At 45.5% G+C, this 27,680-nt stretch overlaps 3 protein-coding genes across 3 annotated transcripts in view; all 3 read left to right on the top strand.

Moving 5' to 3' along the window:
- LOC140188831 (uncharacterized) overlaps positions 1–22,416 on the top strand; it is a 184,644-nt gene extending 162,228 nt beyond the window's left edge. Inside the window, exon 3 of the mRNA XM_072245485.1 lies at positions 22,013–22,416. Coding sequence (XP_072101586.1) covers positions 22,013–22,416 — 404 coding nt within the window. The remainder of the gene's footprint in view (positions 1–22,012) is intronic.
- On the top strand, positions 12,225–12,670 carry LOC140189310 (histone H2B-like). Its single transcript, XM_072246019.1, has one exon. It carries the CDS (start codon positions 12,227–12,229, stop codon positions 12,668–12,670), a length of 444 nt encoding a protein of 147 aa, XP_072102120.1. The 5' UTR covers positions 12,225–12,226.
- Positions 20,739–21,113, top strand: LOC140189036 (histone H2B 1/2-like). Its single transcript, XM_072245718.1, has one exon. The coding sequence runs from the start codon at positions 20,739–20,741 to the stop codon at positions 21,111–21,113; it is 375 nt and encodes a 124-aa protein (XP_072101819.1).
- Positions 22,417–27,680: the final 5,264 nt, after the last annotated feature.

Here is a 27,680-nt window from a genome sequence, read left to right as displayed (position 1 = left end):
ACACTGGGCCATCAGGGTCAATAATGAGTCAACCTATAGCAGGGGAAGTGATGACCCCCCCCCCCCACGTTAGACTGTTGGAGGTAACTTACTTTTTATTCTTTCTCTTGCTTCTCTTCTGATATTTGTAGATGTGTGCACTTGTAATGCTGCTGAGACGCTAATTTATCCATTTGGAGTTACTTTCTGTGTTAATCCACATCCATCACTGCTAGTTACTGACCTCTTACTCTTCCCATCACCTGTCCTGAAGGAGAGCCCAATGACCCATGTAACTAAAACCCTCCGTCCTGCACCAGCTCGTGAGCCACACATATGACTGTACCACCTTTGTATTTCTTCCCTCGCTAGCATGTGACACCGGCATTACTTCCACCCACCACCCCCGACCACAGAGTTTCCACTTAACTTTTTCCCCAACTCCCTAAGCTCTCCTTGCAGGACTTTTCTCTTTTGTTCGTGCCAATATGGACCACGACCTCTGGCTGCTCACCCTGCCCTTTCAGAATGGCCTGTACTTGTTCATTTCCATCCTTGACCCTGGTACCAGGGAGGTAATGCACCACTGTGCAGTCTCTCTCCTTACCACAGATACACCTGTCTGTGACCCCGGCTAAAGACTCCCCCTGTCACTGAGGCTCACTGAGAACACAGAACAGTACAGCACAGCACAGGAACAGACCCTTCTTCCCATGATGTCTGTGCTGAACATGATGCCAAATGAAACTAAACCTCTTCTGCCTGCTTATAATTCATGTGCTTCAATTCTCTGAATATTCATGGGCTTGTCTAAAACCCTGTTAAATGTCATTATCATATCTGCTTCCACCACTCCCCATGGCAGCCCATACCCGGCCCTCACCACTCTCTGTACGGAATTAGAAAACTTACCTGTCCTAACATCCACCTTTAAATTCTCACCCTGGCATTTTAAAGCTGCGCCTTCCCATATTTGATATTTCTACCCTGGCAAAATGATCCTGCCTGTTTACCTTGTCTACATCTCTCATAGTTTTATAATCTTCTGTCAGGTCTCCCCTCAGTCTCCTTCACTCCAGGGAAAACAGTCTCAGTCAGTCTGATCTTTCCTTGTAACTCAAGCCCCCAGTCCAGGTAACATTCCTGTGAATCGTTTCTGCACCTTTCCAGCTTAATCACATCCTTCCTCTCATGTGACCAGAACTGCACAGGGTACTCCTGGTGTGGTGTCATTATTGATTTGTACAACTGCAATGTGATGTCCCAACTCCTCTCAGAGCCTTTGCCGATGAAGACGAGCATGTCGTGCTCCTTCTTCACCACCTTGTCTACCTGTCTTGGCACTTGCAGGGAATTACTTACCTGTGCCCCAGGTTTCTCTTTCATCAACACTCCTCAGGACCCTCCATTCACTGGGTATGTCCTGACCTGCTTTAACTTCCCAAAATCCATCATTGTGCACTTGTCTGTCACAGTAACAACACTTCTCTGTTTCTCTGCACCAACACCCCAGCAGTAAATGTCAATGAACCATTCACCTCTGAACCTTGGTCATATATGGTTTTATGAACCACTCACTGCTCCCGTCTCTGTTTTGTTGTGTAGTTCAGCACCTCGACCCCTCTCTATTTCTCTCATTTACAATTTATCTCCACATAAATCATAGTCTGACTTTTGATTCCTCCTACCATTCTACATGTCATCACACTTCACCACATTAAACTCCATTTACCAAGTATTCTACTCACCAGCTTCCCCATGTCCCATTGAAGAGATGAAATGTCCAATCACAACATGTCCCCCACCACATTCCCTGTCATTGCCACCGTGGATTCCTCACTCTCTGCCCCTCCTCCGGGTCATTAATATCAATAATAAATCATTGACAATCCAGAACTGGTCACTGGGACACTCCACTAGTAATATCATCCCAGTCTGAAACAGACCTGTTATTCTGTCTCAGTATGATGACCAGTCTTCAGTCAGTATTAACACACTTCCTTCCCAGTACTGAGCTCTGGTCTTGTGCACCAGCCTTACATGTGGCACCTTGGCAAATGGCTCCTGAAAATCCAAAAACACCACTTCTCCAACTTCCCCTGTAAAGTCTCAAATCTCTGGTATGTTAGTCAAACATGACTTAACATTCAACAACCCAGGTTACAGGGTCCAAGACCAGGTTCCAGATGGACAGGGTGGTGAAGAGGCTTTTGGAACACTGGCCTTCAGTCAGGGCACCGAATATAGAAACTGGGATGAGATGTTGCAGTTGTCCAACACGTTGGTTTGGCCACATTTTGCAAATAGTGTTTAGTTTTTGTGACCCTGCTGTATGACAGACACCATTAAGCTGGAAAGAGTACAGGGGAGATTTACGGGGATGTTACTGGATCTCAAAGGATTTGTGGAAAGGTGTTTCGGATAATTTTCCCTGTAATGTTGGAGAATGAGTGCTGATATTGCAGAGGTGTATAAAATCATGAGAGACCTGGAAGCTGGAAATGGGAAGAGCTGCTAGGGGGAGTGGTTGAGTCAGGTACATTAAAAAGGCACTTGGACAGGTAGATGGAAAGGAAAGGTTTTGAAGTATCTGGGCCAAATGCAGAGAAATGGGACAAGGAGGAGGATAACCTTCTTCATAATGTGGTGGTGAGGGGGTTACAGACCACGAGCTCAGATGGGAACTTTGGTCATCGTGGAATCTGTGTGAACCTGACTGTAGACATTAAACTTTTCCAAATGATTTGTTATTTCTTGATAGATTATCAACTCCAGTACCTGAAGTGAAGTTAACAGGACTACAGTTACCTGCTTTTTATCTTCCACCCTTCTTCAGCAATGGTTTTCAACTCCACTGGGACCTTTCTATAACAGTGAGTTTTGACAGACTTCAATGTCTCTACTTTCTCTACAGACTTCCTGTGAAACCCTCCAGTGCAGGTCGTTGGGACCTGGTAATGTTTGCTTTTAGCCCCATTAGTTTCTCCCTTGTGATGCCAATTGTTATACATTATGGCACAATGTTGAAATGTCACCGTTAGATATCTGTGGGATGTTTGCTGTGTCCCACTGTGAACACTAATGCAAATTACTGAGTTAACTTCTCTGCGTGTTCCTTGTTACTTTTAGCTTTTCACTGGTTCCTAGAAAATCTCTGATTCTCTTGTGCACCACCAGTGCCTCTTTGTATGTTCTTTGATTTAATATTTCCTTGAATGCCTTTGACCACACCTCAGGATCTTGAGGCCACTCCTACCAATGTTGTCTTTCCCTCCCCCTTTCACCATCATTGTCCCTACATATAAAGTTCCTATGAAAATTTACAGCATTGAATCTCAGTGGATTGAATTTGGCTTTTTTTGAAACCAATCAATGGAAGAAGAATCTTTTGTGTCAAAGGGAAAACAAATCTCTACAAAATGCTCTCAACTAATTACAAATCAAAAACACAAAATAATTGTCTGTTTAAGTATTCACCCCCTTTAATATGACACACCAAATCATCTCTGGTGCAGCCAATTAGTTTTTGAAGTTACATGATCAGTTAAATGGAGATGACCGTGTGCAGTCAAGGTGTTTCAATTGATTGTAGTAATAGTACACCTGTAAGTAGAAGGTTGAACTGCTGGTGAGTCAGTATCCTGGGAGAAACTACACCATGAAGACAAATCAACACTCTGAGCTGCTCTGCAAACAGGTAATTGACAAACACAAGCCAGGAGATGGATACAAGAAAATTTCCAAGTCACTGAATGCCCTTGGAGTACAGTTAAGTCACTCATCCAGAAGTGGGAAGTATATGGCACAGCTGTAAATCTACCAAGAGCAGACTATCCTCAAAAACTGAGTGGCCATGCAAGAAGGGGCCAGTGGGGGAGGCCACCAGGAGACCTATGATAACTCTAGAGGAGTTACAAGCTTCAGTGGTGGGAGAGATTGTGCAAACATCAACTGTTGCCCGGGTGTTTCACCAGTCGCAGCTTTACGGGAGAGCGGCAGAGAAAAAGCCAGTGTTGAAAAATGCTCTGATGAAATCTTCCCTGGAGTTTCCCAGAATTGTTGGGGACTCTGAAGTTAGTTGGAAGAAGATTCTATGGTCTGATGAAAACAAAATTGAACCTTTTGACCATCACAAACACTAAGTTTGGAGTAAGCCAAACACCGCACAACATCAAAAACATACCATCCCTACCGTGAAGTATGGTGGAGGCTGCATCATCCTATGGGTATGCTTCACTGCAGCAGGCCCTGAAAGGCACATAAAGGTAGAGGGTGAAATGAATGCAGCAAAATACAGGGAAATCCTGGAGGAAAACCTAATTCAGTCTTCAAGAGAACTGCGACTTAGGAGAAAATTAATTTTCCAGCATGACAATGACCACAAGCATAAAACCAAAGCTGCAAAGGAATGCCTTAAAGCAACAAAGTTACTGTCCTGGAGTGGCTTTGTGAGAGTTCAGACCTCAATCCAATTGAAAATTTGTGGCTGGACTTGAAAAGAAGTGTTCGCTCACTAACCCATGCATTCTGACAGAGCTTCTGCAGTTTTGTAAAGAAGAATGTGGAAAAATTGCAGTGTTCAGATGTGCAAAGCTGATAGACACCTATCCACACAGACTCAACTGTAAATACTGCCAAAGGTGCATCAACTAATTACGGATTTGAAGGAGGTAAATACTAAGGCAATGAATTATTTTGTTTCATATTTACAATTAATTTAGATCTGTTTTCACTTTGACACCATAGTCTTTTCTGTTGATCAGTGTCAAAAAAGCCAAATTAAATCCATTGCAAAACAATATAACCTAATTGCTTACATTTTGCCAATTCCGTGTGGAACATTGAATATAGTGGAATGTCGAAGTCCCAGTCTCTGTAACCATGTCCCTGCAATTACTGTTAGATCAAACATATTCATCAGTACACAATATGGAAGAGATGGCAACCTGCCCTTCGTCTCACAATATCTGCGCCAATCATAATAATGATCAGACTTTATTAAGTACTGTGGAGGTCTCACTGGAGTATTGTGAGCAGTTTTGGGCTCTTCATCTTAGGAAGGATGAGCTGAAACTTGATGGGTTTCAAAGGAGGTTCTCCAGATTGATTGCAGGATGAAACATCTTGTCTTATGAAGAGTGTTTGATGGCTCTGGGCCTGTATTCACTGGAATTTTTGAACAATGAGGGGTGGCCCAATTGAAACCTATCGAATGGTGAAAGGCAGTGATAAAGTGGATGTGCAGAAGATGGGAGTGTCTAATATCAAGACACAGCTTCGGAATAGAGGAGCATCCTTGTAGAATGTGGAGATGAGGAATTTCTTTAGCCAGAGAGTGGTTCATCTGTGGAATTCATTGCCACAGGGAGCTGTTAAGCCAGGACTTTATGTATATTTAAAGCAGAGGTTGATAGATTCTTGATTGGTCAGAGTATGAAGGGATACAGGGGAAAGGCAGGAGACTGGGGCTGAAAGGAAAAATGGATCAGCCACAATGAAATGTCAGAGCAGACGACGGGCCAAATGGTTGAATTCTTCTCCTATATCTTAGCCTGTGTCACTTCCTGAGAAACCTCAATCAATTTTATCAAGGATGATCTGCCCACACAAAACCATGTTGATTGTCCCTAAGCAGGCCATGCCTTTCCGAATGTGCATAAATCCTGTGCCTCAATATCCTCCCCAGTAGCTTCTCTACCACTGAAATGAGGCTGCCTTGCCTATAGGTTCCTGGATTCTTGTTATTTCCCTTCTTGATCAAAGCTGCAATATTTCTGACACTCTAGTCCTGTGGGACCTCACATGTTGTGATCGAGGACACATAGATCCTTGTCAAATCACCGGCAATCTGCTCACTTGTTTCTTTCACTGTTGTAGGATATTTGCCTTCAGGCCCTGGAGTCTTAGCCATCTTATTGCTTTTCAGACGTCCCAGCACAACCTGCTCCTTAATCTCAAAATGTCTCTGCACATTCGCATGCCTCATTCTGTTTTCATTGCCATTCAATTCCTTCACTTCAGTAAATACTGACACAACGTACTCATTTAGTACCTCAGCCACTTGATCTGACTTCAACCACATCATTCCTCCTTTAATCTTGAGTCGACATTTCTATTCTCTGGTTATCCTCGTCTTATTAATACAAATCACAAGGCCTTGGGATCATCTTTGGTCCTACATTACAAGGACAGTTTGTGGCCCCTTTTGGCCTTTCCTATCACCTGCTTTAGCATTTCCCTGCTACCTTTATATTCCAAAGGTACCCAGTCTGACTTTAGCTTCACAAGCCTTCCATAACCTTTTGACTAAATTTAGGATCTCTCTGCTTGTCTAAAGATCCCTTACTTACCACCCTTCTCCTCACTCCTCACCGGAACATGCTGATCCTGAACTCAGAGTAGCTGGTCTTTAGACAACTCCCACACATCAGATGTGGACTTGTCTGACAGTGGCTGCTCCCAATCAATGTCCCTTGGCTCCTATCTTCCTCCATCCTGACTTGTCCTCCTGCAAATTAGTACCTTCATACAAGATCTACTTTTATTTTTAATTGTAACTAAGAAAAAAGAAACTTGTGATCACTGTTCCCAAAATGTTCACTGACTCTCAACTGTCACCTGGCCTGGCTCATTCCCAACTGTTCTCACCTCTGGTTGGGCCCTGTACATAATGTTTCAAACACTCCCCAGATTCACTGAAGAAATCTGGCGCATTTAAGAATTAAGCAAGTTCCAGTCAATTCTAGAGAAGATAATGTCCCCCCACTGGTTGTTGCGGGGCCAATACAAACACCCCAACAGTGTAACTGCAGATTGCCTATTTGCTGTGACATTCCCAGTGAGGTAACCTCTGCATTTTTAACTCCCCACTCACATGTAAAACAATGAAACCCAGGAATGTTGAGCTGCCAGCCCTGTCCGTCCGATAACATAGTGCTCCAAGTGTTGAAATAAACTCATTTCAGCCCATCAGTCCCACCATGTTTATTGGCCTGACATTGGCTCTCGTTCTTTTCAGACTGTGTGTGAGGGAGTTTTGTTTTCGCTGGAGCGCTTTGTGTCGGATGAATCGTTGGAAATTGGCGGTTGTGGTAAAGTGAAGGCGGAGCTGGACGATGAGAGGCCGGTCTCGGCTCTGTCCGTCACTCTGACTCTGTCTCCTCCCCTCCCCGCCTCTGTCTCTCTGCGCGTTTCTCGGGCAGGTCGGGGCGCTGTGTATAAAAGGAGACAGCAGCAGGCAGTTTGTCAGTGAGCAGCGACCTGAGTGAAGCAGCATCATGTCTGGCAGAGGGAAAGGAGGCAAAGGACTGGGCAAAGGCGGAGCCAAGCGGCACCGTAAAGTGCTCCGTGATAACATCCAGGGCATCACCAAACCGGCCATCCGCCGTCTGGCTCGCCGTGGCGGCGTCAAGCGGATCTCGGGTCTGATCTACGAGGAGACCCGCGGGGTGCTGAAGGTTTTCCTGGAGAATGTGATCCGGGATGCGGTCACCTACACTGAACACGCCAAGCGCAAGACGGTCACTGCCATGGATGTGGTGTACGCTCTGAAACGCCAGGGCCGCACTCTCTATGGCTTCGGCGGCTGAAAAACTCCCACTTCCTCCCGAGCACGAAACAAAGGCTCTTCTAAGAGCCACCCACCGCCTCACAGACGGAGCTGTTTGTATCGATACATTCAGCTGAGTTACATTTGAAACAGATTAATCGGTTCGGCTTGAGATATTCCTGCGAATCTGCCTTTCCAGTCGGTGATTACTTCAGAACCTCTGAACGCGTTAAGATCGATCTTCATTCTTTTATCCGTCTCGGACAGAAATCAGTTCACTCGTTTAGAGAAACGATTCCGTAATTATGCATTTAAATCTTAACCCAGGGGATTAGACATTAAACTTATTAAATGAAACTGAAATTGTATAATGCGTGATAAAACTAACGGTAAATAATTTTAAATAAGTCTTCCAGCGCCGTTGCTGGGTGCTCTGAAATTGGCGGGCAATTTGAAATTGATCCTGCGCCAATCACGCTGTACTCAGATCCGATGAAGTCCAACCGCCAGTAAATTCCTAGAACTCCTTCTGAACGTGGTGTGTGAGGGAGTTTTTTTCCTCTCTCTCTGGACCTCTGTGTTTCGGACAAACCGTTGGAAATTGCCGGGTGTATTAAAGTGAAGACGGACCTGGACGATGAGAGGCCGCTCTCGGCTCTGTTCGTCACTCTGACTCTGTCTCCTCCCCTCCTCGCCTCTGTCTCTCTGCGCGTTTCTCGGGCAGGAGAGGTGGCAGAGGACTGGAGGATGGGTCATGTTATGCAGTAACTTTAAATCGATGGAAAAGTAAACATAAGACATTTGTGCAGATGCTGATGGAGGGTCTCGGTCTGGAACGTTGGCTGTTTCCAGTTTCACATAGATGCTGCCTGGCCTGCTGAGTTCCTCCAGCACTGCGCGTGTATCGCTGCGAGGAAAAGCCCGGGAGCTGAGTCAGGGCTGCTGCTGTTGTCCATTTATTAAAGACTCGGCTGATAACGTCACTGCCCGGCTCAGCAAATTTATCGATGTCACTAAAGTTGGTGATATCGTGGAGTGTGAAAAATGTAACTAACATTACAACAGGATAGTGATCAATGAGGTCACTGATTTGAGGAATGACAGATAAATGTGAGATGTTCCGTTGTCATTGACGAACCAGGGCAGAACTGCCGTGGGGAATGGTCTGTCCCTGGGAGCGCTGTAAAACAGAGATATCGGGGTGCAGATATAGAATTCCTTCAGAGTGTAAACACAGGTAGGCAGGACGGTGGAGAGGCCGTTCGCCACACTCGCATTCATCGGTCAGAGTATCGGCCACTGGACTGTGACGTCACATTACAGCTCTACCAGCCTCGGGGAAACTACTCTCGGAGCACGGAGTACAGTTATAGTTGCCCTGGGATCAGAGGGTGACATTAAACTGGAGAGGGTGCAAAAGGGATTTAACAGGAGGCTGGATAGGCCAGGACCAGAGTGTATGTGATATTAGAGAGGTGAGAAAATAATGGCAGACATTGATACGGTCAATAGTGAATCTGTTATCTCCAGGGTTATAGAGTTGGAAGCGAGAGATTCCAGATATAAACTGAGAGAGGAAAGATTTAAATGGGACCCTGAGGATCAGGTTTTATACGCAGAATGTACTGTTTACATGGAACAAACTACCCCAAGTGGTGGTATAGGTGGGCACAGTTGCAATATCTCTTGGACTGTGGAGAGGGAAGTTTCACAGGGACATGGGCCAAATGCAGGCAACTGACAATGGTTTTGTTTGGCCACTTGGTCAGCATAGATGTGTTGGGCTGAAGGACCTGTTTCTGTGCTGCATGACTCAGTGACTACATCTGCTGCTGTGGCAGAGTGGGAGGGACAGTGTCAGTCGTGAGAAGGTTTGAGGGATGTAGACAGGAGAGTGAGTGGTTGAGAATGTGGCAGATGGAATAGAGTGTGGGGAAATGTGAGATCACCCAACCTCAGGAACAAACTATAAGAGTCATTTCCACACAGGGATGTTCAGAGGGACCTGGGCGTCCTTGTAAACAAATCACTTGAATTTACATGCAGATACAACAAGTAATGAGATAGGGAAACAGTATTTTGTCCTGTGGTCCAGGAGGAGTGGAGAAGAGGGTACAGAAGTCTCACTGGGATTGTATAGGGCCCTGGTGAGAGCACACCTTGAGTATCGTGTCCAGGTTTAGTCACACTTCTTCAGGAAGGATATCCCTGCAATAGAGGGAGTGCAGTGACTGTTCTCCACACTGACTGGGTTGGTTCCGGGGATGGAAGGTTGGTTATATGAGAGGAGAGTGAGTGGGCTGGGTCTGTATTCCCTGCCATTCATGAGAAGATGAGGAAATCTGTTAGATTCTTTCAGGATGTGACAGGCAGTCGGCAGGGAGAATCTTTCCACTGAATGAGAACTCCACAACTGAGGAAAATACTCTCAGAATGAGGCGTAAATCACAAACACAAGAGAATCTGCTGATGCTGGAAATCAAACACAACACACACAAGATGCTGGAGGAACTCAGCAGGATAGGCAGACCCTAAGGAAAAGAGTAAACAGTCGACACTTCTTGCCGAGACCCTTCATCAGATCTCAGCGTGAACGTTCTCAGCCCGAAGCATCGGCTCGTTACTCTTTTCCATAGATGCTGCCTGGCCTGCTGACTTCCTCCAGCATTTTGTGTCTGTTGCTCAGAATGAGATGACAAGCATTCAGGATGGAAATGAGATATTTCGTTAATCAAAGAACAAAGAATCTGGGTATTCCTTATATAAGTAATGTGGAGCCTCAGTTTCTGGGTTGAGTCAAAGCTGAGATCAACAGTCTCTGGGAGAGATTTAGTCACTAAGTGAGTCCATAAGACCATAAGATATAGGAGCAGAATTTGGCCATTTTGCCTGTTGAGCCTTCTCTGGCATTTCATCATCGCTGATCAATTTTTCCTCTCAGCCCCAATCTCCTGCCTTCCATTGTATCCCTTCATGCCCTGACCAATCAAGAATCTATCAATCTCTGCCTCTACCCAGTGATTTGGCCTCCACAGCTGCCTGTAGCAAAAAAATTCACAGAATCACCACTCTCTGGCTGAGAAATTCCTCCTCATTTCCATTCTAAAAGGATGCTCCTCTATTTTGAAGCTGTGTGGTCCAGTTTTAGACACTCCCACCACAGGAAAAATCCTCTCCACATCCACTCAATCAAGCCCTTTCACTGTTTGATTGGTTTGACTTCTTTCTTCGAAGTTCCAGTGAATAGAGGCTCAGAGCCGTAAAACTCTCTTCATTAGACAAGCCATTTAATTGTGAGTAAAATTCTCCATTTGTGATGTCATGTCAACACAAAAAATTCTGGATTTCAGAGATGTTTGCATTTTGGAATTATGGATCAATCTGCACAACCTTAATCACTAATTTGCACTGCAGTGAACACTGTTAATTTAACCCATGCAATCCCAGGCATACAGATGCAAAATAAAGACAATTCTAAATTGAAAGTAGGAAAGTTGAACCTTACTTGGAGGTAAAGCCTGATTACTAGACCTCAGAACATTCTACTCCCCAAATGGTCAAAATAAAGCCAAATAACAAGGTTTAAAATACCCACAACATGCAGAATTACATGCCTCTCATTATCTTGATCCATGGGATAAACACAAGCGGGCCTGATTAACCCTGGCTGTGTCGCCTGGGTGAGGATGTCTCATGATTGAAGGCCCAAAACACCCAATGACCCCAGGTTGCATTACTGACGATGTGTCCCTTTGCAACACCCGGTTCATTAAGCCAAGTGGTGTCAGGCCACGTTAATGAAGGGAATGGGCCAGATTAAAGTGACTCCACTACACTACCCTATCTACCACAGCCCCACATATCTCACCATACTAAACTCCACAGCATTATCTCTCCCAGCCCGACATATACATCCACCAGCCCTACTCTCAAACCTAATCCTGAGGTCCAAGGGGGTACACACCCCCACAAACCCGATGACCAGTGTAAGGAGAAGGAAGATGCAATAAAGGCAAGTGTTGGACTTGGTTAATGAAGGCATGGGCCAGATCAAAGTGGCAGCGTTGTGTGACACTGAATCCAGAGTGCCGAGATGAAGAAGCACAAGAAGGATGATTCTCCTACTGCCCGCATAATCTGTTTGTTATTTTGATTTTGTTCTGATAGTCTTCTGTCTCTTTGAATATTTTGGTATAATTCATATTTAATTTCAGTGTTTCTTGTCAATGTTGTGTCTCTGAGGCAATGTCTGTGATGCTGCTACAAAGACTTTGTTCCTTTCACCTGTGCATAAATAAACTCGATTTAAACTTTACACTGAAATGTCCAAATCTCTCCTTCACTCTCCTGCAGCCCTATGTCATGAACTAAATGGCTTAGTGTTTAATTTTACAATATTTCATCTGATTTTATTTAATTCTGCTTTTGAAATTTGCCTTTCCCTTTTCAATTTTAGCCCGCACCCCGGCCTGTCTCTGCCCTTCAGTACTTCCTCCCGCATTAAACGATAGCGGTAAACCCCGCCCATTGGCGCCGCTACCCATCCCCCAGCGTTCCGATTGGTGATTCATTTCTCCAAACAGCCAATGGAAATTCTCAGAATTCCCATCCTCATTAACATACCGCTTTGGGCGCTGCCTATTTAATCCGCGCTCCGGACAGCTTCTGCTTATTATTGTGTTTGAAACCGACGAGGAAATGCCTGATCCAGCGAAACCCGCTCCCAAGAAGGGCGCCAAGAAAGCTTTGTCCAAACCAGCGAGCAAGACTGGCAAGAAGCGCAAGAGGTCGAGGAAGGAGACTTACGCCATCTACATCTACAAAGTGATGAAGCAGCTTCACCCCGACACCGGCATCTCCTCCAAGGCCATGAGCATCATGAACTCATTCGTCAACGATATTTTCGAGCGCATCGCGGGCGAGGCTTCCCGCCTGGCCCATTACAACAAGCGGTCAACCATCAGCTCCCGGGAGATCCAGACCGCCGTGCGCCTGCTGCTGCCCGGGGAGCTGGCCAAGCACGCCGTGTCCGAAGGGACAAAGGCGGTGACCAAGTACACCAGCTCAAGTGAAGACAAGTTCACTGACAAAACAAACCGGAAAATCAAAGGCTCTTTTAAAAGCCACTCACAGTTTCATTAAAAGTTATTTTTTGTTGATGAGCTCATTTCAGAATCTTATCTCCGTTAATCCAGAGTTTGCTGTCCACTGCTCAGTATAATCCCGATTTCTCTATTACATCCCTGCCGACTGCACATACACGGAATCGTTACGCACCCCTTCCCCGTCGTTTCCTCTCGTTCATCTAATTTCCCTGAAGAGGATACTAATTGTTTCTGGTTTAATTGCCCTGGAGAATGCGGTTCCTTAAGCTTTGTCCCATTTTGGTTACTTCTCTTAAACCCATTCCAAATGAAAGCTGAACACAGTCACGGTTCGTTCAGAGTATTTGTTAAAGCTCCACTTTCTGAAGGGCGACCCGTTCACAATGACCGACCGCGAACAAAAGTTGAGAATCTGTTTTATTCCAATCGTTTATCAATTGAAAGAAATCGGTGAACTAAGTTCCCAGACACCATCGCAGTATTAACTACACCCGGTTTAAATGTGTCGGACTTCAGTAACGGGGGTAAAGGGTCGACAAACAAACCTGTTTAATTTCAACAACAACGGCTTTTTTGGCGGTCTTTTGCAAATTTCAGCGGTTAAACGGTTATTTTCCGCGCTTCTACCGTTGCTGTCTCTTGATTGGTGAATAAAGCAGCTCTCTGATTAGAATACTTAATCTTTCCAATCAGATAAGGCACTGTTTCACCAATCATAAACGCCCCACGACTATCCTCCAGACTGTATAAAGAAGGGCGATAAGGCGTATTTCTAGAAGCCTGATTTTTAATGGTGAAGACTTGAAGTTTATTTCTGATTTATCAAATCTATCCGACGTTGTATGTATTGAGGAAACCTGGTTGTTACCGCATTTAAATTCTTTCTTCCAGGATTAAATTGTAATTAGGCGTGATAGATTAGTTGGTACAGGAAGTGGTGTTGCAAGTTTTATAAAGAAAGGGAGAGGGCATGGAGTTGTAGATGTAAATGAAATGTATGAGGCATTTGTAGAAATATTTGATTCAACAGGTAGGGACAGTAAAGTGGTATATTATAACCACTATGGAAAGCTTTCGATTGATTTGTTGGACAGTATATGTAGCTCTAGCTCACTAAGGGTTGTGTGGTGTGGGGGTTTTAATGCATACAGTTCACTGTGGGGTTGTTTTCAGAATGATGGCTATGGTTTGATTGTAGAAGAGTTTTAGACAGTTCACATCTTGTGTCTTACTGGTGGGACAGTTGCGAGATTTAATGTTCATAATAGTTCTGAAACTGCTGTAAATTTAACTTTAATTTCAAACATTCAGGCTGCAATGGGTGAGTGGGATGCCATGGGAGATGAAGCATTGGGGAGCGATCATTTTCTTGTATTTATAAGCTTGGGTTTGGATTTATATAGGGGAAAGGAGGCCACTTTTAGGAAGTGGAACTTTGGTGAAGCAATTTGGGAGAAGTTTGAATGTTTTATGTGGTGAGCGTCTGTCTGGGCTGAATGGTGAGGATGATGTGTATTTCTGCAAAGAAACGCTGTCATGTTATTCATCAGATTGTGGTGGAAGAGATTCATAGTGCAGTAATAGGAGAAAAGCTGGACAATGGGTGATGAAGGACTGTGCAGAGGCAATTATTGAGAGAAATAAGGCATTTCAGAAAGTTATGCATACCACTCTCTGTGTGATCATATTAAGTGTAACAAGTCACGGACCATGGTGAGGAAAGTAATGAAGGTTGTGAAAAAGATTTACGCGAGGTCATATTGTGAAAGTATTGGAAGGACTATTACACTTGGAGATGTTTGAGGAATGATTAAGAAAATAGGGGTGTGGGATTCATAGGGTTCCCAGCATTGATTAAAGAAGGTAATACAATTGTTACTGAAATGGAGAGGGTTTAGTTACTGGCTCGGTCCTTTTCTGCAATTCATAATCAAAATAATGAAGAGACTAAACAATGTAGGGATAAGGTTTTAAGAGAATACCCTGACGTGTTGGAAACCAGCTGTAGCAGTGATAGCAAAGTAGAATTTTCTTTGTGTGAGTTTAAGAAAGTTATTAATAGAACAGGTCAGGGGGCTCCGGGAAAGGATGGTACTGTCATGTTCCCTTCTGGCAATCCCCGACCTTGCTAGTTACCTCAGCAATTGGGCCTCAATTCCCTCATTGAATTTCCAATCATTCCCAGGTTGCACTAATTGCACACACCTGCTTTCCATCAGGAAATGCAGGATAAAGACACTGTGATCACAACAAGGAGCTGCTAGTTCATTGGTCAACTCTCATGTGAGTAAATCTGATTCCTGAGGACTGTCAGTTCTGAGTTCCGCATTGTTTGCTGGATACTCTACGTGACCCTTGTCTCTGTGTAAAGACTCTCCTGGATACTGGTTCCCCATTCACGGCGGTGCTAACGCCTCACAACTCTGCCTCAGCGCCTGTGTCCTGCACTTGAGTTCATCTCCAACCACATCTGTGCAACAGATACATGTTATTGCATGTTTAAACATATGGCCAGAGGCTCTCTTGAGATAATATTACATTTCTGAATCATAATTGGAATTCATGCCATCTTCCATCCTCATGGAAAATGGCAATGGTAGAGTCTATTCTAAAACCTGGGAAACCCCTGTTGGATCCTTCTAGTTATAGACCAATATCACTGACGTCCCATTTGTATAAACTTACGAAATGGATGGTAATAGTGTGGTTGAATTGTATTTTGGAAAAGGGAGGTGAAGTGCTGTTGTTAACAGACTGGATTAATTTGAGGGGCAAGCACTGGTTCCACACCACATGTTTCAAAAGCAGTCAATGATTTTATGCAGAAAACTCCGCAGCTACTTTAACACAGCAAGCTTCCACAAACAGTATACTCAATGGAGATGTCAATCCATGGCCTCGTATACTGTTGCAATGAGGCCACACTCAGGTAGGAGGAACAACACCTTGTATTCTGTCTGGGCAGCCTCCAATCTGATGGCATTAACATCGACTTCTTGATCTTCCAGTCATGCCTTCCCTCGCTCATCATTCCCCATCCCCCTTTCCCTCTCGTTGCCTGTCCATTGCCTCCCTCTGGTGTTCCTCCCCACTTTTCTTTCATCCATGGCCTTCTGTTCTCTCCTGTCAGATTCCCCCTTCTCCAGCCCTGTATCTCTTTCACCAATCAACTTCCCAGCTCTTTACTTCTTCCCTTCCCCTCCCAGTTCCACCTGTCACTTTGTGTTTCTCTCTCCCCTCCCCACCTTTAAAATTTACTCCTCATTGTTTTTTCTCCAGTCCTGCTGAAGAATCTCGGCCCAAAACATCGGCTGTAGTTTTATCCACAGGTGCTGCCTGGCCTGCAGAGTTTCTCCAGCATGTTGTGTGTGTTCCTTGGATTTCCAGCATCTGCAGATTTTCTCCTGTTTATTACTCAATGTCAACAGGCACTTTGTGTGACAACTGTCACAGTCTCACTCATTTAGAAATGCAGATATGAAACTCGAGGTTCAGCAGATGCTGGGAATAAACTGTAAACTAACACACACAAAGTACTGCGGGAACTCAGCAGGTCAGGCAGCAGCTAAACAGAGGAATAAACAGTCTAGATAGGATGAAGTGTCTTGGCCCATAATATCAACTATTTATTCCTCTGCATAAATGCTGCCAGGGCCACTGACTCCCTCCAGTATTTTGCAAACATAAACCTCTTTTTTTCAATCAGCTTCCAAATGTTGCTGAACTTTCATTTGCAGCCTCATCCTCCTGGTCTGATTCCCTCCTTCTACTCCACGTAAACTCGAGCCTCCATCACATCTGGAGCCCCAAAGCCCTCATTTGTGCTGACCCCTCTTGTTTCTGCTCCACCATTCTGCTGTCGTACTTTAGAGGAGAGTGTTGTATTGCAATAGCCCGCCAGGGTGAGGCACAGCCCTTCGAAATCAGTGAAAATGACACAAAACAATGAATAGAGCAGGACAGGAAGATTTTAAGCACACAAGACTTCTTCCTTGGTCCAGAGCTGTGAGGGATGAGGAATATTTGGGACAAAACCCTCGTGAATTCATCTTCTGCAGTTTCCAGAAAGTTCGGGATTTAATTCAAAGTAAACCTGTTCATTCACAGACCGGTGAGCAGTTGCAAGCTGAATTTTATAGGGTGAGTGAGTGGTGAACAGCAGGGATGGGTTTGAAAGCTCTGCTGTGCAACAGGAATATGAGCAGGTACCAGATGAACTGAGTGGCCTGTCTACTGTACATTAGCTGTGTGACAGGCAGGAAGCACCTGAGACACAGGATTTGAAATAGAACTGATTAATTTGTCACAGATCCACAATATTAAACACCAGTGTTGTTTAAAACTAACATCAGCAGAACGAACCCTCCAATGCTCAGTGATCAGTTGCAATATCTGCAGAATCTGACATTAACAGTCTCACATGAACTTCCAACTAGATTCAGTCACCATGATGATTAAAATGTTCACATGGAGCTTATTTCAACTTCCTCCCTGCTGTGAAGTTGCCAGTGTTTCAGCAGGTGGGATGACTGCATAAACTTCCTTACCGACACAAGACCGAAGTGTGTCCTCTATGTATTATAAACTCACTGGAGCCTCACAAAGTGAGTTAACTGAATGAATCTCCTCCCACACTCGGAGCAGGTGTGAAGCTATACTGAGAGACTGTGACAACAGAGCCAAGTACAGCTGCTCACCGGCGTGAACTGGCTGGTATTGTAATAGCTCATGTCACTGAATAAATCCCGCCCCACACAGGGAGCAGGTGAATGGCCTCTTCCCGTGTGAACTGGCTGGTGTTGTAAGAGCTCATGTGACTGAATGAATCCTGTCCCACACACGGAGCAGGTGAATGGCCTCTTCCCGTGTGAACTTGCTGGTGTTGTAAGAGGTCATGTGACTGAATCAATCCCGTCCCATGCACAGAGCAGGTGAATGGCCTCTTCCCGTGTGAACTGGCTGGTGTTGTATTAGCTCATGTGACTGAATGAATCCCGTCCCACACACGGAGCAGGTGAATGGCCTCTCCCCGTGTGAACTTGCTGGTGTATCTGCAGGTGCAGTGGCCTGGTGAATCCCTTGCGGTGAATGTCAGCTCACCAGTATCAACACTGGCCATTTATCAGGTCAGATCATGGACATGTCCACATATTGGGGTTCTCCTTGCAAAGACTGGTGTGCTGTCTTCTCAACCATCTCATCCTTCACATTCAACGGTTGGTAGCATAAGAATGTTGGGGAACTGACAAACAAGTGAGAACCGACACACTGTTGTGTTTGAGATTCTCAGACAGAAATTCTGTCTTTTCTGCCCTGTAAAATGTTTGCAAAGAAGATCAACAGGTGAAAGAGAATACACCTCAGCTGAGATTATTTTAGTTTTCATGTTGATGTCTGATGTCACACTGTTACAGTGAGGCTGAACACAGTTTGGAGGAACAACATTTGTAACTGGGCATAGTTCAGGCATCAGGACACAACATCAAATTCTCTGTTTTCCTCTCTGCCTATCAAGCTGTGACTTGGGTCAGTGTGTCTCTCTCCATTAGTATAGCTTCACATTCTGGGTATCTCCCACAGACCTACTAATCACACAATACAAACAGAGCTGCTTTGTGAGAGTTTCTGCTGATTATGACCCTGCTGGCATTCGACCATGGTAAACTCAGATTCAGCAACGCCATTGAAGCTGAAGAGAATGTGATCAGGCTTTCTGGGTGCAGCTTGACACTGCGGTATTCTTGTGGTGTGAATGCTACTGGTACCCAGTATGTTATTGTGGGTTTTTGCAAATAAAATGGCATGAGGCATTTTATGTTTAAGGACAACTATAACGACTCATTTATTGTTCTCCAAACACAGAAACAAAGCACGGTTTTAAAAAAATCACCTAATTACATCATAACATCTGTCCAGCCTCTTAAAGAGAAACACAGCTCAATGTTGGTGATTGTTAATTCTGCGTGTTTCCACCCATTTCATTACCCTACACAGACACCCCCTTCCCCCCAAGTCCTCTCACTCTGTGATCTTTATAGCAGTTTATTTCCTTTCAATTTCACTTGCAGGATGTTATGGACAAACACATCAAGATATATCAGTGCTTCCAAGGGTGTTGCCATTTACTGTGGAGTTTCCTCCAACATTGGACCTGTAAACTCCTCACACTTGTCCAGATTAAACTCTGTCCCCCATTTCTTCATCCATGATTCCAATTGATCTACATCCAGTTCTGTCTGTTTGACAACCTTCCTCACCACCCACAACTGCACCCACATTTGTGTCATCAGCGATCTGATCAGCCCATGTGTGTTTTAATCTGATCAGACAGAGATCCCATCACTGATCACTCTGGACACATGGGTTACGTATCTACAGTCAAAATCATTCTCAATTCCATCAGCCCGAATGTTGCTACACGCTACACACCATTCAACACCCCCCCCCCCCCGCCATGCAGAGACTCGAGGAAAGTTACATATTTATCACAAGACCAGAGTTGGTTTCAATAGTCTGGACTTGTTGCTCTGGAGGCTCTGCTCCACAGTCCATTCAGATTAGTACAATGTAACCAGACACATCATCGCTGATACACTGATGTACAGCATTGTGGCACAAACAGGAGAAAATCTGCAGTTGCTGCAAATCCAATCAACACAGACAAAAGAACTGAGCAGGCCAGGTAGCACCTGTAGAACAAAAAAATACAGTCAATGTTTCCGTCCAAAACCCTTCGGCAAGACTGGAGATGAAAAGACGAGGAGTAGATTTAAAAGGTGGGGGTAGGGATGAGAGAAAACAAGGTGATCGGTGAACCCTGAAAGGGGAGGAATGAAGTAAAGAGCTGGGAAGTTGATTGGTGAAAGAGAGAAAAGGCCATGGAAGAAAAGGGGGGAGGAGCACAAGAGGAAGGTGATGGGTGGGCAAGATGAGAGAAGAAAAGGGGATGAGAATTGGTGAGGGGGGGGGGAGCATTACCAGAAGTTTGAAAATTTAATGTTCATGCTATCAGTTCGAAAGTTACCCAGACAGAAAATATTGTTCTTCCAAGCTGTGTAGCCTCATCGCATTGTATGATTTTATTTAAAAAGCAAACTTGATTTAATCAAAGAGTTCAATTGTAAGAATGAGTCTCTAAGAACGTTATAAATTTACACTGCATGAGAGATTGGAAGATACATTGCGAAGTCCAACTCTCACACTGTACCAGAGACTGACAGGTACAGAATGAACCCCATACCCTCACACTGTACCAGAGACTGGCAGGTACAGACTGAACCCCACACTCTCACACTGTACCAGAGACTGACAGGGACAGAATGAACCCCACACTCTCACACTGTACCAGAGACCGACGGGTGCAGAATGAACGCCACACTCTCACACTGTACCAGAGACTGACGGGTACAGACATTCTGTTGTTTAACAAACCTGGACAACCCTCATCACCATCTCAGTACAGCACCACTGTGACCACTTTACACTGCAATGGACTCTTGTTCAAATTCTGTTACCTCTTTGTAATTCTGTAGAGTATGTTTTTATTTTGCGATTGGTGTGTCTCTGAAACTGTGTGTCTATGAATCTGCTGCAAGCAAGTTGCAAATGACAAGAAACGACTTTCAACCTCACACAGAAATGGGTCTCATGATGACAATTGGACCTGCTATCTCCTGCTGCCCTGTTTCATTGAATAAACGTTTTATATTATCGAGTGTGTGTTTCTCTCATTCCTTCTGCTTTTCTAGCAGACCCAATGAGCCAAATGCCGAATACTGCTCCTGTGCCTTATGGTCCATTTTGTATGTTGGATTTCCTTCCTGAGGAATTAACCGGCAGCGGCAACTCACCAGATCAGCGCCAGTTCCCAGTCCGCAGTTTTACCCAAGCGAACACGGGGCAGTCCAGAGAGAGAGTTCTGATTGGTTGTACGTGTGCCTTCGGAGAGCCAATCAAATGACTTTACTGTATGAATAGAATCTTCAAATAGCCATTGGGAATCCAAGGCATCCCATCCCTCATTAGCATACTGTTCCGGGCGCTGCCTATTTAATTCGTGCTCCGAGTCAGTTCTGCTTCTTCAGGGTCTGAAACCGACGGAAGAAATGCCTGAGCCTGCGAAATCTGCTCCGAAGAAGGGCACCAAGAAAGTTTTGTCCAAACCAGCAGGCAAGGCAGGGAAGAAGCGCAAGAGGCTGAGGAAGGAGAGTTACTCCATCTACATCTACAAAGTGATGAAGCAGGTTCACCCCGATACTGGCATCTCCTCCAAGGCGATGAGCATCATGAACTCGTTCGTCAACGATATCTTCGAGCGCATCGGGGGCGAGGCTTCCCGCCTGGCCCACTACAACAAGCGGTCAACAATCACCTCACGGGAGATCCAGACCGCCGTGCGCCTGCTGCTGCCCGGGGAGCTGGCCAAGCACGCCGTGTCCGAAGGGACAAAGGCGGTGACCAAGTACACCAGCTCCAAGTAAAGCTCTCCAGTGCGATGATCGAAAACAAAACGGCTCTTTTAAGAGCCACTCACAATTTCACTAAGAGGGTTGTACTAAAATTTAGACACTAAATTGCACACATTTTATTTCTGGTGTCTTTTACAAGAGCTATGGTAGGGTTGGAGTATCCGGTTCATCTCCGTATAATCTCGGTGTTTTACATTCCTCCCACTGCACTGACACGGACTTGTTACCTTCCCATCCTCATCAGTCCGCCCCTGCCGGTATCCATGTCGAGCGGAGGATTGCTGCCTTTGCTGTTTTAGTTGTGGGTTCAGGAGTTTATTAGTTACAGTTGGGTAACTTCTCTGAATATTATTTCAATGAGAGGCCTGAACGAGTTCATGATTGTTTCATAGAACATTTTAGACTAGCCGCTGGTCACAGTTTGAGAAGAGCCGTTTGTCCATAACCTGATAACGTTTGCACAATGACCGGCACCGGGCAGAAGCTGAGATTCAGTTTTACTCGGTTCCGTTACGGGTTGAAAGAAATTAGAGAATTGAGTTCCCAGACATTTCAATATCAACTACATTTGCATTAAATGTGCCCGGTTTCAGTAACGGGGAAGTACGAACACTCAATCGTCAAACAGATCAGCAATTATTTAATTTCTGATTAAATTTGAACAAGAGATTTATTTTTTGGCGGGCTTTTTCGAAATTTCAGTGCACTTTGGGGAGGAGACGGTTACTTTCCGCGCTTCTTCTTTACGGACTGCTGATTGGTGATTAAGGCAGCTCTTCGATTGGGACGTTTCTCTTCACCAATGAGAATAAGTAAATTTACACCAATCACAAACATCAGTTTGCATTCTCAAAGAAGGTATAAAAAGGGCGAGTTGGGGCGGGGTGAACATTCTTTCATTCTCGGTGGAGAAGTTACTGTGACCGTGGAAATGTCTGGACGTGGAAAAGGCACCGCTGGCAAAGTTCGGTCCAAGGCCAAATCTCGCTCATCTCGGGCTGGACTGCAGTTCCCGGTCGGCCGGGTTCACAGACTCCTAAGAAAGGGCAACTATGCTGAGCGGGTGGGTGCTGGAGCCCCGGTCTACCTGGCTGCTGTGCTCGAGTATTTGACAGCCGAAATCCTCGAATTGGCCGGCAACGCGGCCCGGGACAATAAGAAAACCCGCATCATCCCCCGGCACCTGCAATTGGCCGTCCGCAACGACGAGGAGCTCAACAAGCTGCTGGGAGGGGTGACTATCGCTCAGGGCGGTGTGTTACCCAATATCCAGGCCGTGCTGTTGCCCAAGAAAACCGGCGGTGCCAGTAAGTGAAGCGACGTAAGCTGAACCTATTTACCCAAAGGCTCTTTTCAGAGCCACTCACAGTGTCTGTGGAAGGGCTGAGCACCGGGTGATTTCCGTTCAGAGTAACTGGACTCTGTATCTGTCACAGTCACGACAGTTCAATGTCCGTCACGTTTCTTCCGCGAAGTAAACTGATATCTATCTGCACAGAAATCGGTCCGCTTCGGCCCTGACTCATTTCCCCTCTCTGCCGGCGCAATGCAGCTCTCCCCTTGCGGAGAGTCAGCGGGTTCACTCGGCCTAGGGTCGTGAAATTAATTTCCAGAGTTAGCCCCCGGACATTGTACGACTCCGCTCTTCATGACCTAAATCCGCGTTGTCTGGGTTTGACATTGCGGGTTGACCCGGGACCGTTCCGGTGTGCAGCAAGCGGGAACATCGCCTGTTCGTTGCCTCATGAGTATTCCCACCGCCTCACAGAACAATAATATTTACATTTATCTACAAAACTACATTTACCCTGTTGGAACTGACAGTATTTACTGGAAATCTCGTCCACCCGGGTCTCTGAAATATAAATGAATATTTTGCGAGAGAGTTTGGTCAGATTTCCCGAGAGGCTCCCTCTGTCAGGCGGTGGGTCGCTCTGAGAACCGACTTTGGTTTGTGCCAGGGAGGGGGTGGGTGGATCGAGGTCTCCAGCACCGAAGGACCCGTCACTTGTCGAGTCTGATTTCCCACAAAGAGGTTCAGTGTTGCCCTGTCTCTGGTAGGAACTTCGAAATACTGATTGAGAAGAATCTCCTGGGCACATTGAATAAATTCTGATCCACCAAACCCTTGGCATTACGGCTGTCCCAGTCAGCGTGAGAGAAGTTGAAATGTCCCTCTATTACAACCTTGTTGACTCCTGATATTTGATGGCCAATAATACAATCCCATCAAAACCCTAGAACACCACAGCACAGTACAGGCCTTTCAGCCCTCGATGTAGTGCCGACCCATAGATTCCTTTCAAAAAAGTACTAAACACACACTACTCCGTAACCCTCTGTATTTCTTTCATCCATGTCCCTGTCCAAGAGGCTCTTAAATTACCCCTAATGTTTTAGCCTCCACCACCGTCCCTGGCAAATCATTCCAGGCACCCACAACCCTCTTTAAAAAAAGAACTACCCCTCCCCTAATGTCTGCCCTAAACTTCCCTCCCTTGACTTTGTCCATATGCCCTCTGGTGTTTGCTATCCCTTCCTTACTTCAATATTATTGGGACAATCTCCAAGTACCACTGAGATGTTCTCTCTGATCAAGCACATCTCTTCCTCCTCTCTTCCCTCCACTCCATCATACCTGTAGCATTTGTACTGTGAAATGCGACAGGTATTTGTAGCGTTTGTTGCCCCTCGCAAAACCATTTATTGTTTGCGATATAATATCCCAGCCTCGTGCATGAATGCATGCCCAGAGGCCATCTGCTGTTCATGAACACAGGACAGTACAGGGGTGGAACTTTGGCCCTTCTCTACATATTCCTGTGCCTGTCTGATATTTCCTTAAATACTCCTGTGTTCTCTGCCTCTGCCACCACCCCTGACAGTGCATTCAAAATCTCCACTACTCTGTTTTCTTCACTTCCTTCCTCTGACCTTAAATACATGTCAACTAGTAGAAGGGAATTCACGTCTGTGAAAAATATTGCTAGCTATCTACACCAACAATGACCTGCAAAAATCTATAAATTTCTATCAACTCTGTCCTGAGCTGATGCCACTAGAGGAAAAAGCTCCAGCATGTACAGCCTCTCCTCACTGAACACCACCTCCAGACCAGACATCCTGGTAAACCACCTCTGCACCTGCTCCACAACCTCCACACGCTTTCAATAATGAGGTGACCAGAACTGAGCACTGTACTCTCAATGTGGCCTCACCAGCTCTTATAAACCTGTAACATCATGTCCTGGTGCTTGAACTCAGTGCCTTGCCTGAGAAAGGCAAACATGTCACACACGACTTCACCTCCCTGTCAACCTGTGCTCGCAGTTTCAGTGAGACTGTATGCTTGGACCCCATCATCCTTCTCTTTGTCAATACTGTTAATGTTCCTACCATATCAGCAACTCTTCAATATCCTGCTGTATCATTTGGAACTCTTCTGTGCAATGCACAGTGTTCACAAATCTGTGTGCCATCTGTAAACCTACATTACCACATTTTTATCCACATCATTTATATCACGAGTAACCGAGGTCCCAGTACAAACATCTCTGGATCACGACTCATCACAGACCTCCACCTAGAACAGGACCCATGCACGACTAACCACTCCCTTCCATGGGAAAGACAATAGGCCACATCACTGTGGACCCATCCTAAACTCCTTGTTGAGCCTACCATGTGGGACCTTGTTGGACACCTTACCCTGTTTGATTTCAGCTTCCTAAACCTTACAAATGCTTTTTCCTCCTCCTTGACTAAATTAATTTCCTCTCTCATCATCCAAGGTTCCTGTACCTTGCTGACCTTGACCCTCTCTCTCACTGGAACAAACTGGCCCTGAAACACTGTGCAGCTGGTCTTTAAAAAAACTCCATGTCAGATGTGGATTTGCCTCAAAATCTATCCTTACAGCATTACTGTGCATGACATCAAACTCAGCTTCAATCTCTCCATTCAGTGACTGGTGTTACGGTTCACATCCCCCTGTCAATCTCGTTTCAGCCCTCCCAGGGAGCAGCGATGAACCTCATGATACTGACCCCCCTCCAGTGAAGGTGCAAACCATCCCTCTTGTACAGGTCACCAGAAGAGGTTCCAATGATCCAGAATCCTGAAACCTGCCCCTGCACCAGCTCCTCAGCCACACATTCATCTGCCCTAACTTTCTGTCCCTAACACCACGACCACACGGCACTGGGATTTACCCGGAGATTACAACCCTTCAGGTCCCGCTCTTTAACTTCTTCCCTAACTCTCTATATTCACTGTGTGGGACCTCTTCCCTCTTCTGCCTGTCCATTAGAAACTGACATCAACCACCACCTCTGGCTGAATGAACACTGACCCCCCGGTTCTGTATCTGCTCTGAGACGTCCCTGACCCTGGCACCAGGGAGGCAACACACGATCCAGAATCTCTCACTGACGTCCACCAACTCATCTATCCATTTACTCAGAACGATCACCCTGGCTGACGGCCCTCACCCGGTAAGCTTTAGAGCCAGTCTCAGTGACAGGACATCCCCGAGCAGTAGCAAAAAGAGGTTCAGTGTTGCCGAGGGGAATGGCCACAGGAGCTTGCTGTACTGAGGGCCTGTTCCCGTTACCTCTCCTCGCAGTCACTCAGCTACCTGCTGCCTGTACCTCAGGAGAGACCACCTCACTGAAACTCCAATCTGTAATACACTCAGTGCACTGTCTGGTCCTTTGTATATCACAAGGTGCCGCACATGAGGCTGCTTAACAAGTTAAGAACCCATGATATTACAGGAAAGATAATAGCTGATTTGCAGGAGTCAGAGTGGGAATAAAATGAGCCTTTTTTGGTTGCCTGCAGAGTTCTACAGCAATCAGTTTTTGGATCACTTCTTTTTATGCGAGATGTCAGTAATTAGAATGATGGAATTGGTGGCTTTGCGGACAGTACAAAAATACATGGAGAGGCAGATAGTGCTGAGCAAGCAGAGAGGCTACAGAAGGGCTTAGATGGATTAGGAGAATGGATATTTAATGGCAGATGGGATACAGCGTCTAGAGGACTAGAATAGAAGAGCCAAGGATGTAATGTTGAGGCTTTATGAGGCTCTGGTAAGGACTCACTTGGAGTATTGTGAGCAATTCTAGGCCCTTATCTAAGAAAGGGTGTGAAGGTTCAGAGAACATTCACAAGAATGACTCTGGGATTGAAAAGGTTATCATATGAAGACCATTTGAATGTTCTGGGCCTGTACTCACCAGAATTCAGATGAATGAGAAGGAATCTCATTGAAACCTCTCAAATGTAGAAAGGCCGTGGTCGAGTGGATATGGAGATGACGTTTCCAATGGAGGGGGAGTCTAGGATCAGAGGCCATGGCCTCAGAATAGAGGGACTTTAAACAGAGATGAGGAGGAATTTCCTTAGCCAGAGTGGAATTTGTTGCCAGAGGCTAATGTCGAGGCTGTCATTGAGTATATTTGAGGCAGAGGCTGCTAGTTTCTTGATTATTCAGGGCATGATGGATTACAGGGACTAATCAGGAGATTGGGGCTGAAATGGAAATGGATGAAATGGCAGAGCAGACTCAATGGGCCAAAGTGACTAACTCTACTACATTTTATGGGCTCACAATGGAAGAGCTCCATCCCAGACAACAATTGGTAAATCTGCTCTACACTGTCCGGCAGGTTCATTCTGCTCCCGGGGATTGCAGGGGGATGGGGACAAGAGCACCAGGTCACAGATTACAGTGCAATCATGTTCGTCCTACAGTGTGTCCACCAGAACAGCACCCAGTATGCAGTGGTGTGGGAAACCAAATATTATCAAACGGGTGCCTGACATCTCTTTGTTAATCTTCTATCTCTTTATTTTCTGCCATTAACTCTCGCACCATCTCCTAGACTCACGGTGCTTTACCGATGAAGCTAAAATTCTCAGCAATCAGTTGCAGACATCCTACCTCTACCGGAAATTCTGGGAGTCTCCCGCATATTAATAGCAGCTCCCTGATGCCCACAAATTATATACAATATCCTGGAAATGAGAGGGACAGTGGGAGCGAGCATTCTGATTGGTCTATCCTTGTGCTAAGTAGATCTATCAGTTTTCTCTGTGGCATTAACACGAGGAAATCTGCAGATGATGGAATTTCAAGCAACACACATAAAAGTTGCTGGTGAACACAGCAGGCCAGGCAGCATCTCCAGGAAGAGAAACAGTCGATGTTTCGGGCCGAGACCCTTCGTCAGGACAAAGTGAAAGAAGAGCTAGTAAGAGATTTGAAAGGGGGAGGGGGAGATCTGAAATGATAGGAGAAGACAGGAGGGAAGGGTTGGAGCCAACAGCTGGACAGTTGATTGGCAGAAGGGATATGAGAGGATCATGGGACAGGAGGCCCAGGGAGAATGAAAAGGGGGAGGGCGGAAACCAGAGGATGGGCAAGGGGGATAGTGAGGGGAACAGAGGGAGAAAAAGAATGTGTGTATATAAAAAAATAACGGATGGGGTACACGTGGAAGATGGGGCATTAGCGGAAGTTAGAGAAGTTGATGTTCATGCCATCAGGTTGGAGGCTACCCAGACGGAATACAA

Source organism: Mobula birostris, chromosome 28 (assembly GCF_030028105.1).
Source record: "Mobula birostris isolate sMobBir1 chromosome 28, sMobBir1.hap1, whole genome shotgun sequence".
Classification (NCBI taxonomy): domain Eukaryota; kingdom Metazoa; phylum Chordata; class Chondrichthyes; order Myliobatiformes; family Myliobatidae; genus Mobula; species Mobula birostris.
Note: the sequence above shows the minus strand (reverse complement) of the source record. Positions and strands in the feature narration are given on the sequence as shown.